This window comes from Ammospiza nelsoni, chromosome 11, assembly GCF_027579445.1.
Source record: "Ammospiza nelsoni isolate bAmmNel1 chromosome 11, bAmmNel1.pri, whole genome shotgun sequence".
Lineage (NCBI taxonomy): Eukaryota > Metazoa > Chordata > Aves > Passeriformes > Passerellidae > Ammospiza > Ammospiza nelsoni.
This window is the reverse complement of record NC_080643.1, coordinates 10896104-10908236: the sequence shown is the minus strand read 5'-3', so window position 1 is coordinate 10908236 and position 12133 is coordinate 10896104. Positions and strand designations below refer to the sequence as shown.

At 45.1% G+C, this 12133-nt stretch overlaps 1 protein-coding gene across 1 annotated transcript in view; it reads left to right on the top strand.

The window, feature by feature from the left end:
• Positions 1-8887, top strand: part of CHCHD6 (coiled-coil-helix-coiled-coil-helix domain containing 6) — a 109054-nt gene extending 100167 nt beyond the window's left edge. Inside the window, 1 exon segment of the mRNA XM_059480175.1 lies at positions 8343-8887. Within this exon segment, the coding sequence (XP_059336158.1) occupies positions 8343-8366 (24 nt within the window). The 3' untranslated portion in view covers positions 8367-8887.
• Positions 8888-12133: the final 3246 nt, after the last annotated feature.

Here is a 12133-nt window from a genome sequence, read left to right as displayed (position 1 = left end):
ATATCTGGAGAAGTCTCTGCCTGCCTCTGTTCTTGGTGTATGAAGGCAGACTATGCAGGATTGAGCCATGCTTTAAATGCAGACATGATGCCCTGACCCAAAGAGGAATTCTCTTTATCCAGAGCAGGAGCCTGCTAAAGCAAGACAGAAGGAAACAAGATAAAGCACCAGATTTCCTCTGAAGCATAAATGCAAATTGTACAGAGGAATGGATCCCTTGAGAACTGAATTTTTGCATTTCTTTAGCATCTTCTCTTGGTGAATAATTATCATACCTCTGTGTGGTTGGTAAGTGGGATTAGTTTTAGGTACAGAAAGGGAAACTGAGATGGGGATTTATTTCAGCTGCTGGAAGAAGTTGGGAGGTTACTGACAGTAGAGCCTTGGACTGGCTTGTGCACTCTAGGCAGTGCTCACCCTCCTGGAGTGCACAGAGAAACTTCAGGGTTTAATAACACTGGCAAGCCCCTGGTGAACTCCCCAGTCTGAGAATTTAAAAACAACCATTGAGAGCCCGTCTCAGAGGCACAGACAGTGTCATACCTGAGGTGAAGTGTTTTCAGCTCTTCTTTGCACTCTACCCAAGGACTGGACTTTCCTGTGCTTCCATCTTCATGAAAATTTCTGGAGTTAAAGACATGCTCATTAGAACTAGTGCAGGTTAGTAATACATCCTGGGATGAGTTCTGGAAAGACAAAATGCAGTATGTAAATCTGGAATCAGCTTGTGAAGAAGCCCTGCAGCCAAGGAGCTGCTATATTTGCCTCCAAACAAAATTACATCCTCTTTCCCTGGCTTCTCCCATCTGTCTGTGTGGGGCTGTGAACAGCCAGTGAATGGGATGGGATGTTCCCTAGGATTTGGGAGGACACCTGGGGCTGCTCCCTCCATCTCCTGTCTCTCTCTCCCTTCACCTGCTCCCTGATGGCATTTCTTCACAAATAAAGCACACCTCAGCTAGGCTTGGTCTCAGGTTGTGTGGAGTCACTGGTGTATTGAAGGTTTTGTGTCTGGGTCACATGGAGCTTTAATACACTGGGGAATTAGAAATGTTTTGGGAGTTTAAATTCTAAGTGCCTTTATTTTCCTGGGTGACCTTGTGAAACTTCCTTGCACCAGACCTGTATATTGCTGTCCTTCTGCCTTTATCTAATTTGTTTTCTTGTGTATGTTACTGACATCCAGTGAAGTGTAATTTGTTTGAGAAGTGGCACTTATAACAAGGATGCTGCTAGTAATCCCTGCATTGAATCCCTATATACACAATGTTCCAGGAATAATTAAAGTCACAAACTTCAATCTTGAGGGATGCACAGGGGAAACCTATCCTGAAATGAGGCTTGCCATATCTGACTTTTCTACTTCCAGTGCTTTTTAGCACTGTAGGATTTGCTATTTTTGTTCCAGGACTGAAGTAGATTTAAGAGGAAGTCTGACATCCTGAATTTACACGTCCTAACAACAGTGTTCATCAGTCAGTCTTCTTACCATGTCCTTTCTCTACCCCTTCTCTCTATTAATTTTCCTCAATAGTCTGCAGGGATCATTTGCCAGCCTGATTCAAATTCCTGCACTTCCCTGGCATCTTGTTTTATAACATCTTGCATCATGTACTTTCCATTTCTGTAATCCATTTAATCCAGGATACTGAGATGGCTTTGCAGGTATTTATTGCATTTCTTTCTTCCTCGTGTAAGGAGGTAACAGGTCATTTATACAACTTAATCCAAAGTCTCTTGGCTTCTGGGGTTATTTTTTCCTTTTATTTTCCCACTGATTATTCTGGAGGCTGGTAGCAAGAGAAGGATAGACAGTTATGGAGAAGTTGCCAACATTTGTGTCTATTGTTTCATTATATTGTGCCCAGAGCATGGCTTGGCAGTTCAGCAGTTAAACCCCTGCAGCCAATGTCCCCCAGCAAATAATGCTACTGTTGCCTCTCCTTAATTTTTGGAAGTGTTGGGCTTAGGGTTTGAAATAATGAAATGCTGTTGCATCAGTAAGTGGTTTTCCATTCCTTTTGGCTCTGGAAGCGGATATTCACAGTTGGGTGAAGTTCATTTTAATCCTCACAAAACCAGAGCTGGATTTGTACAAGTTGTCATTGTTCTGCTTTAGAAACACTCTGTACCTTCTGGATCCCTTTATCCCTCCCAGGGGCTAATCTACAAGCTTGCAAAACATTTGGGGTGACTCTAGTTGCAGGATGGAGGGACATCCAGTGTTATCTCCTTTGCCTCCTGCATTGCCTTCTACCACTCAGTCCAGAAAGGCACAGGAGTGTTTGGAGCGTGCAGTTTCTGATGTGTGCAGATAGTGGGATGTAATTACCTTCCTCTGAGATACAGTCATTACACTGGCTGTAAAGAGAGAGGGTCACAGTCCTAATGGGAAATGATTTTAAAGCAATCTTGACCAAGTCTAGTGGAGCCATTTCAGAGCACTTAAAACTCAGCCAGTCCTTCATGGCACTTGTGATATGTCCACTTCATGCAGCGAGAGGCATTGGGATTAACACTTGTTGAGGGATAAAGAAAATCCATGATAAACTGCAGCATTGGCTCTGGGCAAGCATTGTGTGCTGCCACGGGGGAAAGGCACAGACAGAGCCTGGCTTTGATTATTATTGTTCTTGATACTGATTTGGAAAAACGCAAGGCTCTCACAGAAGCAATAAGCCAGAAGTCATGAAATCTGCCACCTTGGGCTTCCTGTGCTACAAGAGCTGCTCCTCTGTCCCCAGGCTTGATTCCTGCAGAGGCAAGAGGATTGTTCCCATTTCCCAAGCAGGTAGCTGGGCAGATAGAGACACAGTCCCCAGATCAGAGCCAGATCACTGGTGGGTGCACTGTTGGTTTACCTGGGAAGTTCAGGCTTCAAAAATGTTCTGTTTTATAAGGCAAATTTGGTCAGAGGTTGTTTAATAGCAAATACTAGTTTGTATTATGTTAGACAGGCTTCAGCGTGCTTTGGTGCGTGCTGGGGTTGTGCTCAGTAGCAAGGTGAGGAGAAAGATTTCAGCAGAGCTGATGGAAGGTGGCAGTCAGCAGTTGTAGGTCACATTGAGGGGCGCTGGCAGGTCTGTTGGGATCAGCCCAGGACTAAAAAGCAAACACCACTTCACATAAGCAATTTTCTGTATCTCAATCCTTTACAGAAGCACAATAGCCGAAGCTGTGCAGGCTAGCAAAGCTCTAAGCTGGTACCTGGGAGAGCAAGAATATCTAGTAGTGAAACACTCTATGTCTGATTTTCATCCTTTGAGCTCCTCTGTAATGTTAGTGGAAAACAAAAATTGTTTAAATAATGGAGCAGACCTGATGAAATTGTGCAGTGATGCAGAAGGGGTTGAGGAAGGGTTATTCCTTTCTTTCCATTACTTTTCTCCTGCTGCCTTGCCTCCCAAACGTGGGTGGAATCTTCGTGTCAGGCGTTAGCGACATCAGCCTGGCCCGGTGGCTTTTCTTAATGGCAAGAATGAGATTAAATGCAATTAACATCGATTGAGCAAAAACTGCCCTGGGTTTGTATGTGGATTAATTAACACTCATCCTTTCAGCAGCAGCCCTTTGCAGAGCTGTGTTTGCTCCTCCTGGCCCCACTCTTTTCTAGCACATGTCCAAAATCAAAAGCACTGAGCTTGTTTCCTACTGTGATGTCTGGGGTTACCAGCTCAGCAGGGAGATGCAGCCCCCCAACCAGGATGATTTTTTTGTGCAGTCTGCTGACTGCAGAGCTGCTCAGTCAGTGGCAAAATATTTCCTGTTAAGCAAGGCTAATGACGGGAGCTCTCTGCAAGTTAGAACAATGATCAGAACAACTGTCTGGAGGAAATCAATGTTATAATGCATGAACAAACAGGTGAGTCTCAGAACAGCTGGAGATTAGTTGTGCTGCTGGTAAATAACTTTGCATTCGGGTGATGCAGAGCAATGGGGAGGTGTCGAGGCAGAGCAAAGCAAGCAGTGGCTCTTGTGAGCCAAAGGAGAGGGAGGAGGAAACCAGAAAGACTCTTTCTGTTCCTAGCACTGTGTTGGTGGGGTGTGTAGACCAGGAGACTTCCATGTGAAAGCACTTTCTGGGGTGTTCTGACAAAGCATCTGGTGAGTTTTCTGAAAAGCGTCTTTTCTGCTGTCAAGCCAACTTTGAAGACACCATCTGGGGACGTAGCCAAGAAGTCATTGGGTGAACTTGCCTGCTTTGCAAAACTATTAACACCAGTACAGAGAAGAGGGAAAACAAAACTCTCTTCATAGCTTTTTGAATTAATGTTTTTTGTTGCTGCCAGGCATGCTCCTGGCCCTCCTTATTCCAGTCCCAAGGACAGCAACTGTTGGACTCCTGAAGGATGAGAGAGACAGAGAGGCTTTTCTGTGCAATAACTATATGGCACAGAAGTGCTGTGATCCATTAGTCAGCACAGCTGCTCCACAAAATAGCCAATACTCTGAGTGTAACAGAACAAATTGCACATAACCAAAAAATACCTACAGCATACATCAAACCAAAGTGACTCAAATGTCCCTTGCAGTGCTTTGGGGTGCTAATAGCCCTGCAACAAATGCCTCATCCAGTGTAAAGGCCTTGAACACCCATCTCAGGGCAGGTCAGGATTTTTGTATTTTGTTTGTGCCTCTTTCCACACTAACTGAGATGAAAAAGTCGTGTGGTCACGTTGCTGAGGTCTGCTGTGTGCCAACAGGTATTGTGATGTTGAGAGCTGCCTGCACACAGCAGGCAACTAGGAACTATGGAGATTAATTTCTACTTTGTCACTGACACTCCAAATGTACCAAGTCATTTATCATGGGGATCTGCTTTCTGATTTCTTCATAGCTGCACAGTGCCCATATGTGTGAGTGCTGTGGTGCAACTGCTTAAAGGGATGTTAAAACAAAGGCAGGGCACGTGGTGGAGGGAACTTGCAGGGTTTACCCTGTGAGACTAACACTGGTTAAATAAATATGCCTTAACACAGCTGAGGCTTGGCAAACAGTGTCTCTGGCAAACAGTGAAGGAGGAGGTTCTTCAGGGTCTCGCTTTTCAAGGAGGGAGATTCCTTTGTTGGCTGAGAGCCTCCAGCAAGGCCCAGAGCTGAGGCACAGAGCTGGCCAGCCCTGGGGGAGGTGGAGAGGATGCTGCAGATCCACCAGGCAGCCCCGAGCTTCTGCACTGGGAACAAGGAACAGGACAGAGGAACAGGTGCATTAGAAAATCTTGCTGAAGCTTGCTCGCCCCAGTGCTGGGTCCCAGGGCCTCAGCTCTGTTAGAGGACAAGGACTGTGTTGGGCATTGACTGGACTCCCTTCTCAGCAGGGGTGATTTGTGGAGCAGATCTACTTGCAGAGCTCAGCCCTTTCTCCTCACTCAACTGGAACCAGAACTGGAGAGCTGCTGGCTTTCCCACAGGGGCTGCAAGGTGGCAGGCTGTGTCAGCTAAGCAGCCCATTTTGACTGCAGTTAGCTCCTGAGCAGGGTGCCACAGTGGTGGAAGAACATGAGTTAGTGGCTCAAAGGTCCCATTTGTTGTGGGAGGCATGGAAGAAAACAAGTGCCATGTGCCCTCCAGCTGGACTTGCTGTCAGGACTGAACAGATTGCCATCCTTGTTTGTGCTGATGAGGAATTTGCCTTTGCATGGACTCTGTTTTCATATGTAGAGGTGCTGGGCTGGAGCTCATCAAGACTGGAACCTGGTCTCTACCTGGATTGCCTTGGCAGTGGCATTAAAAATAACCTGCCCTCCCTATGCAAGAAGGGCTCTGTTCCCTCATCAGACTGAGGGTGTGATGCACTCTCCAAGGCTGTTCATCTCTGACTGCTTGTTCTGCTAAGACTGCAGCAGAGACCAGCTAATGCCAGCTGTGGGGCAGTCATTTTTTGAGGAGGCACCAAAACTTTTCAGTCTGAGCCTCAAGTCCATTAACTGGGAGTATCCTGTCTGGTGAGAAGAGTGATTGCAAAGCCTGGGCTTGTTGCCTGTTCATCGTGTCTGGTGCATATGCAATGATAAGGGCATGGAGAAGAGGTAAAGCTTCTCCTTCCCTTTCCTGGCTCCTTCTGCTCGAGGTAAGTGCTGTAGGAAGTTGGTAGCATCTTGCAGAGAGGATTCCAGGTTGGAAGAAAATGAAAGGGTGCCAAGTCTGCACTGGCATGGTTTCAAAGCTATGTGGGCAAAGAGTGGGTTTAGTCTCAGAGTTAGGGTGTCCCTCAGCCCATCAGTTCTGGGTCCAGGCTCACTGTGCAAAGGATTTTGAGGAGGTTTAGTCATCCAGAGTGAGATGGAACCTGATGTTTTTGCACAAGGAATGTTTGTGAGCCTCCAGCTCAATGCATACCTGGTATGTGGGTAGGTTAGGGTGGAAAGCATTCATTTGGGTTAAGAACTGGCTGTTTTCATTTTTTCCTGAAATAAGTTAAAATATCATAGAATCATATAATGGTTTAGTCTGGAAGGGACCTTAAAGATCATCTATTTCTAGCCCCCCTGCCATGGGTAGAAACACCTGCAACTAGATGAGGCTGAAATATGTAGTTATGATTTTGAACATGAAATTGTGTAACTCTGATATTCTTCAAAAAGTCTTTAAAAAGAGAGGTTTTACCCTCTTCCAGAAGGGTTAACCACAGAGTAGGCACCGAAGTGATTTTGGTTTGTTTTCTTTTTTTCACAAAATGTAGCATTCCTGGACACTTTACTGAAGTGTTACAATGTGAATACAGCAAATTACTTCATTGCAAAATTGATCTTGAGTTGTTACTGCTTCATTCATTGCAATTTCAGTGAGTGCTATTGGAGTTTTTAAAATATATTGCTCTGTGCATAACTTTTAAGTCACTAATGATGAGAAAAATTACCTGGGAAATTAGAGTCAGTGGAGTATTATTGATGGTTCATTTGTCAGATTTCTGCATAACCTTTCTCTAAATAATTTGGTGTACAATTTTCTCTTTATTCTTGAGTTCTTTGAAGCTTTTCCAGTTCATTGTTGTCAGAGATGGGGCTGTCTTTAGAAATTCAACGCCAGCATTTTCAGTCTACGTTGGCCATGTGTCAGCCAATATCAGCCTGCTGTGCAGAAGCAGCCCAAATGACATCCTCACCACGTTCTGACAGACAGTGCCAAGCATGCTAGCATCATTATTTTGTGATGTTTTCCATTCTGATTTACACTAAAGAAAGCTCAGCTCCTCTCCTCAGAAAGGCAAATATCTGGAGAGTAGAACTGAGCTCAAATACAGCCCTAATAAAAACGGGCAATGAGACTGTATGCAGTGAGGTGTTCATTTATCTTTCTCTAGTTGGCTTTAGCTGGGTCCTCTTAACATGGATCAGCACTGTCTGCTCTCCCAAAAAAAGGGACCTGCACATATCCAGAGCATGAGAAAGAAGCAGCCTGTTGGTGGGCTTACCCTCTGTGATCCTGCTGTTCCTGAGCACTGACACAACCCTGCCATTGCTGTTGCAGGAGAGCCGATTGCCCACACTGGGATCCAGCGCTGATTTCTCAGATCCTCAGAGGGAGAGGTGCTACAGCTGGTGTCATGTGTGTTCTCATCCGCTGCTGGTGGCATTGTTGATTTCTTTGACTTGATTGATGCCATAAGATAAAAATAGGAAGAGACCACAGCAGACTTTGCAATCTCCATCCTAAAAACTTCCTAATTTGAAGCTTTCTGTCTTACAGTAACCTTCAGAAGTTCACAGCTCATATGCAGATACCTGCAGGATCTGAGGAGGTACTGCTTAGAAGGTTTCTGTGGGGACAAAGCAGATGTGATTTTGCTTTGAATTTTGGGACGGCTTGGGTCTTAATAGGATAAAGGCTGTCAGATATGTCAGGAGTTAGGGTGGTCTCTGGGTCCCCCTTTTTCTTCTTCTCACTTCTCTGGTGGTCTTATATTGATCCTGTTCCAGGATGAGAGAATGGGGAGCATATGTGTGTGTGTGTGTTTGATGGCAGCTAATCAAAGTGCTCCTGTGTCCTCCTGTGCTGAGGCAGGACTTAGTGTGGGGTTGCACTTACTCACTGCTCCAAGGCTTACCTGAGGTCACAGCTGTTCTGTCCCACTGTAGGCCAGTGGATCTACAATCCTGATTGTTGCAACTGACCATGTGCTCTTGATCACAGCCTCATGTTTGGTATCATGAGCTGCTTTCTTCCTTCCACACTCTTCTCCCCTTGAATATCTTGTATTTTACAGTAGGTGAAACCTGAAGATTTTTCTGAGGGATTTTCACCCTGCCAGTGCTACTCTTTCATTTCTGATGTTAACATTCCCATGTCAAGAGCTGCATAACTAACTTACTGTCTTTTCCTTTTGTCTCCTTTTTTCTCCAGGAGCTGTTAGTTAATTCTGGATAAACATCATCTGCCAAAGAGCAGAGGACAGGGACCACAGACACCCTTGGAAGCTCCAGCATCCTTCTGGACAGACACTGACAAAAACCAGTGCCTTCTGCCCTCCATCACCAAGACAATACAACATGATTCCTCTTCTAATGCCTGCATGTATCAGTCTCAGTGGATGTTGCTGGGGGTGGGAGAAGGGTCCCAGGAGGGGATGCTATAGTTTCTTTTCATTGTTTTGCAATGTAAAGAATTGTGTTGGCCCCAGGTGCTTCCAGCATAGCTTGTAGCTTAGGGTCTTGCTCCAACACAAGCCTGGTTCATCCAGCTCTAACTTCAGTTTCACCAACCTACATGTGAGTTTCAGGAGCTGTTGCATCTGTTTGCTCTGGAGAAAGAGGTCCCAAGTATTTGGAAGTAACCCTGAGTAGCTTGTTAGGATTAACTGTTCCTAGCATGCTCCCATTGGTTATACCAGCAGGCACATTCCTTCCCTTCCAGGGTTCCCTCCTAAACAATAAAGTGTTTAACAGTCACTGTGTGCTGTGAGATATTTCAGTCCCATGAGTTTGTCAACTGCTGTTTTCTGCCTATTGCCAATGCCAACAAAAACTCCAAATGAGTGTGAGGAATAGCAGTATTTCAAGTCACAGTTTATAAATCACAAAACTTGTTCATTTTGGTCCCAGGATGACTGCCTTATTTGAAAGTTCTTGGTTACAAAGTTCTGGCTGAAGGGAACTGGTGGTGTGGAATCATACTGGAAAAACCTTTGCCTGCTGGCTGCAGAGCCCAAATTTTCTTTCTTTTCACAAGCTCTTGTGTGCAGTTCCTGCTGTGTCTGCCATAAACCACTGTCCCTTTCATCCTTGTGCTCTGTGTTGAGCCCTCTCCTCGCTGCATGAAGAATGGAGGATGCTGGATGCCTCTGGAATCTTATTCTCGTGGAGGTAGGTGTGGCAGAATTGCAAAAGGCCTGTCAGCAATCCAGGGGAGCAGGTCTGGTTTGGTAACCTGATTCCTTTTCTCTGGATACAGCTTCTCTGTCTGGCAGCATTAGCTTCCTCTGTCCTCCCTGACTGTGTCTGACAGTTTTTGAAGAATGTGAACATGGATTTTTGGAGGTCGTGTCAGAGTTTAATGCAGTGTTTATGAAAATGGATGAGGGGGGTTGAGAATTGTTTTCTGTGTTATATTCTGCTTCGTCTCTTTTTTCTTTAGACAGCAACTTAGTGCTTTACATCTCCATTAAAGCAACAAAATGCCTTTCCTTCTTATTGAGAGCTGATGCCACAACACTTTTCATCCTCAGAAGTGATGTTTGCTTACGCATGGCTTATCTCCGTTAGTCTCAGATCTTGCAAAAATTCCAGCTCTGCGTCTTTGTGTAGGTCAAACCTGCTGTCCCTCAGGGAAGAAGAGCAAGTTTTCCAAAACAAAGTAGGACAATTAGTGCCCTCAGAACTGTTGGAGCAGGACTGGGTGGGCTTTTGCTGCTGCTGCCATGCCAGGTTTTGGATCTGCTTGGGATAGCCACAGAACTTCTGACTCTGCAGGCAGAGATTTAGAGCACCAAGGTCTGTCTCTGACTAGGTTTGAAATTATTGTTGGTCTGAAGAGAAAAGTATCTATTTTGTCTCTTCCTCATTTTCCTCTTGCCCCTACCCAGCATTGCCTTGCATGAGTAATTTGCATGTTATTATTTCAGTTGCCCTAAATTGGGGGGGACTGTGATGCCAGGGCTGATTATTTGGCGGCACTGGGCAATTTTCTCTGTTAGGCAACTGTAATACATTTTCATGTTCTTTTATAATGAGCTTTATTTACCAAATTGGCAATTCCTCTGTTGAGAAATAACTGATTACAGCATTCAGGGAGTTGCTGTCATCTCAAGATACACAGGTGTCTGTGGAACATAAACAGATGTGATCATTCAGACAGTGAACTCAATGGGGGTAGGGGGGAATCAGCCATAAAATCATAAATGGAACAGCTACAGCTAATGTTGGCCAGGTGCACTGCTGCTGTGTGCAGCCCAACAAGGACAAAGTGGCACTCAAAGGCCATCCAGTACCTCCAGATGAGGGACTGCTTGATTGTTAGCTGAAAATGCACCTCTTACCTGTCACTGCACTTCAATACCGGCTTGCCTAACTCCGTCTCCAAAAGTTTCTGAGGACAGACATTCATTTGTGGCATAGCCTTGAAGTGAAAAACTCCTCTGTCCTGCTGTGTGTTTGGGTTTGATTTTAGCTTACTCTGTGCTAAATGTCTACAAACTTGTTGGTGATCATGTCCGTGGGGACTGTGGCCCCATCTGCCTTTCAGGCAGTCCTGTTCCTTTGGTGTTTCCTAGTGCCCAGAGGCAATTTTGTTGCTGCTGTTGCCCTAATCACCAGCTCAGACACCTGAGCCTGGGGGAAAATACAATCACCAGGGATGTCAATAGGAAACTGCTGAGGATGAAGTTCAGTTGCAGAGTCTCAGCTTCTATCCAAGTAAAAAATGTGCAGGTAACAGAGCTTCTTGAGTGAATGCTTTCTCTTCCCCCTCATCTTTGCTGCTCCTGTAGTACCAAGGCCCTTGAAAAGAAGTAAGAAGCCCTGCACCTTCTCCTAGGCTCCCTCTCCTTGTTTCTCCTTGACTCCTTGTGGGATTTTCAGAGCAATTTTCTTTCTCTGCAAGATGGTGACAGCAGGTGTCAGTTATGCTCCAGAGTGGCAGAGATCATTATTCCTGGAGCCTGGTGTCCAGTGTTGAATGGATGTCCTTTCCACACCGCTACCACCACAGCTGGCACTAATGGAGAACAGGGACAGCAGGACAAACAAGGTCTGAATCCATTGTGGAAGCTGAATTAGAGGCAGTTTCCTCCAAAGGCAACTTTGAGGTGGGGTAGAGGCGGCCATCATGCTGCTGTCTGTGCTGCATGTGCTGGATAAAAAGCAGCTCTTTTGTGGCCAGGAATACCTGTTTCACCAACTAAAACCAAACCTTCCTGTGGCCAGTGCAGCACAGTGCTCCCTTCAGCTGAGCAGTGCATGTCCATTTTGCTTGCCTGCTTATTGCAGTTCTCTGCAAGCTGGGTAATTTTGTGTACAAATGCATCCGGTGATTTGGATGCAATGCACACAATTGGGGTAATTTCATGTGAAAATACAGCTTGCGGAGTGCCTGCTTTAAGAGTATGAATTGTTTTAAAACTTGCCAGATGAATGGAAAGAACAACCTTTTTATTCATGCATAATTTCTTAGCATTGCAGGAAGGGAAAAGAACAAAACCAGAGAAGTAAGAGAAGATACAGGAAATAACAGAACTGATAAAAAATTTCCAGTGGGCCTCAGTAGCTCTGTAAATGAAACATTCAACAAGCAGCACTTTGAGATTCCAGTGTGCGAGAACATCACCGGCACTCCAAGCACCAAATTTGTGATCTTGCATAAAAACTCAGCCCGTTGCCTCCTGCTGTTAATATTTCACACTTGGCTTTGCAAGATGCTTTATCTAATATCCTCTCTGCATTTAGGCAGCTACCTTCTCTGCCTTGTCCATAACGGGGGAGGTAGGAGGAGGAAGGCAATTGCCAAGTCTGTCTGTAATCTATGTAGGAGGGTTTTGTGTAGCTGTAGGGGGAGAAGAGTAAGTCTCATTTCCTATTTTATAGTCTGCTGAGTCCTGTGATCTCATGCTGTGTGCTCCTTTTCCAAGCAGAATTTTTCAATTTGTCTTTCAAGTTCTTGTTATTTTTTATTTCCAAACTGGTTAAAAGTGTTTGTCTGTA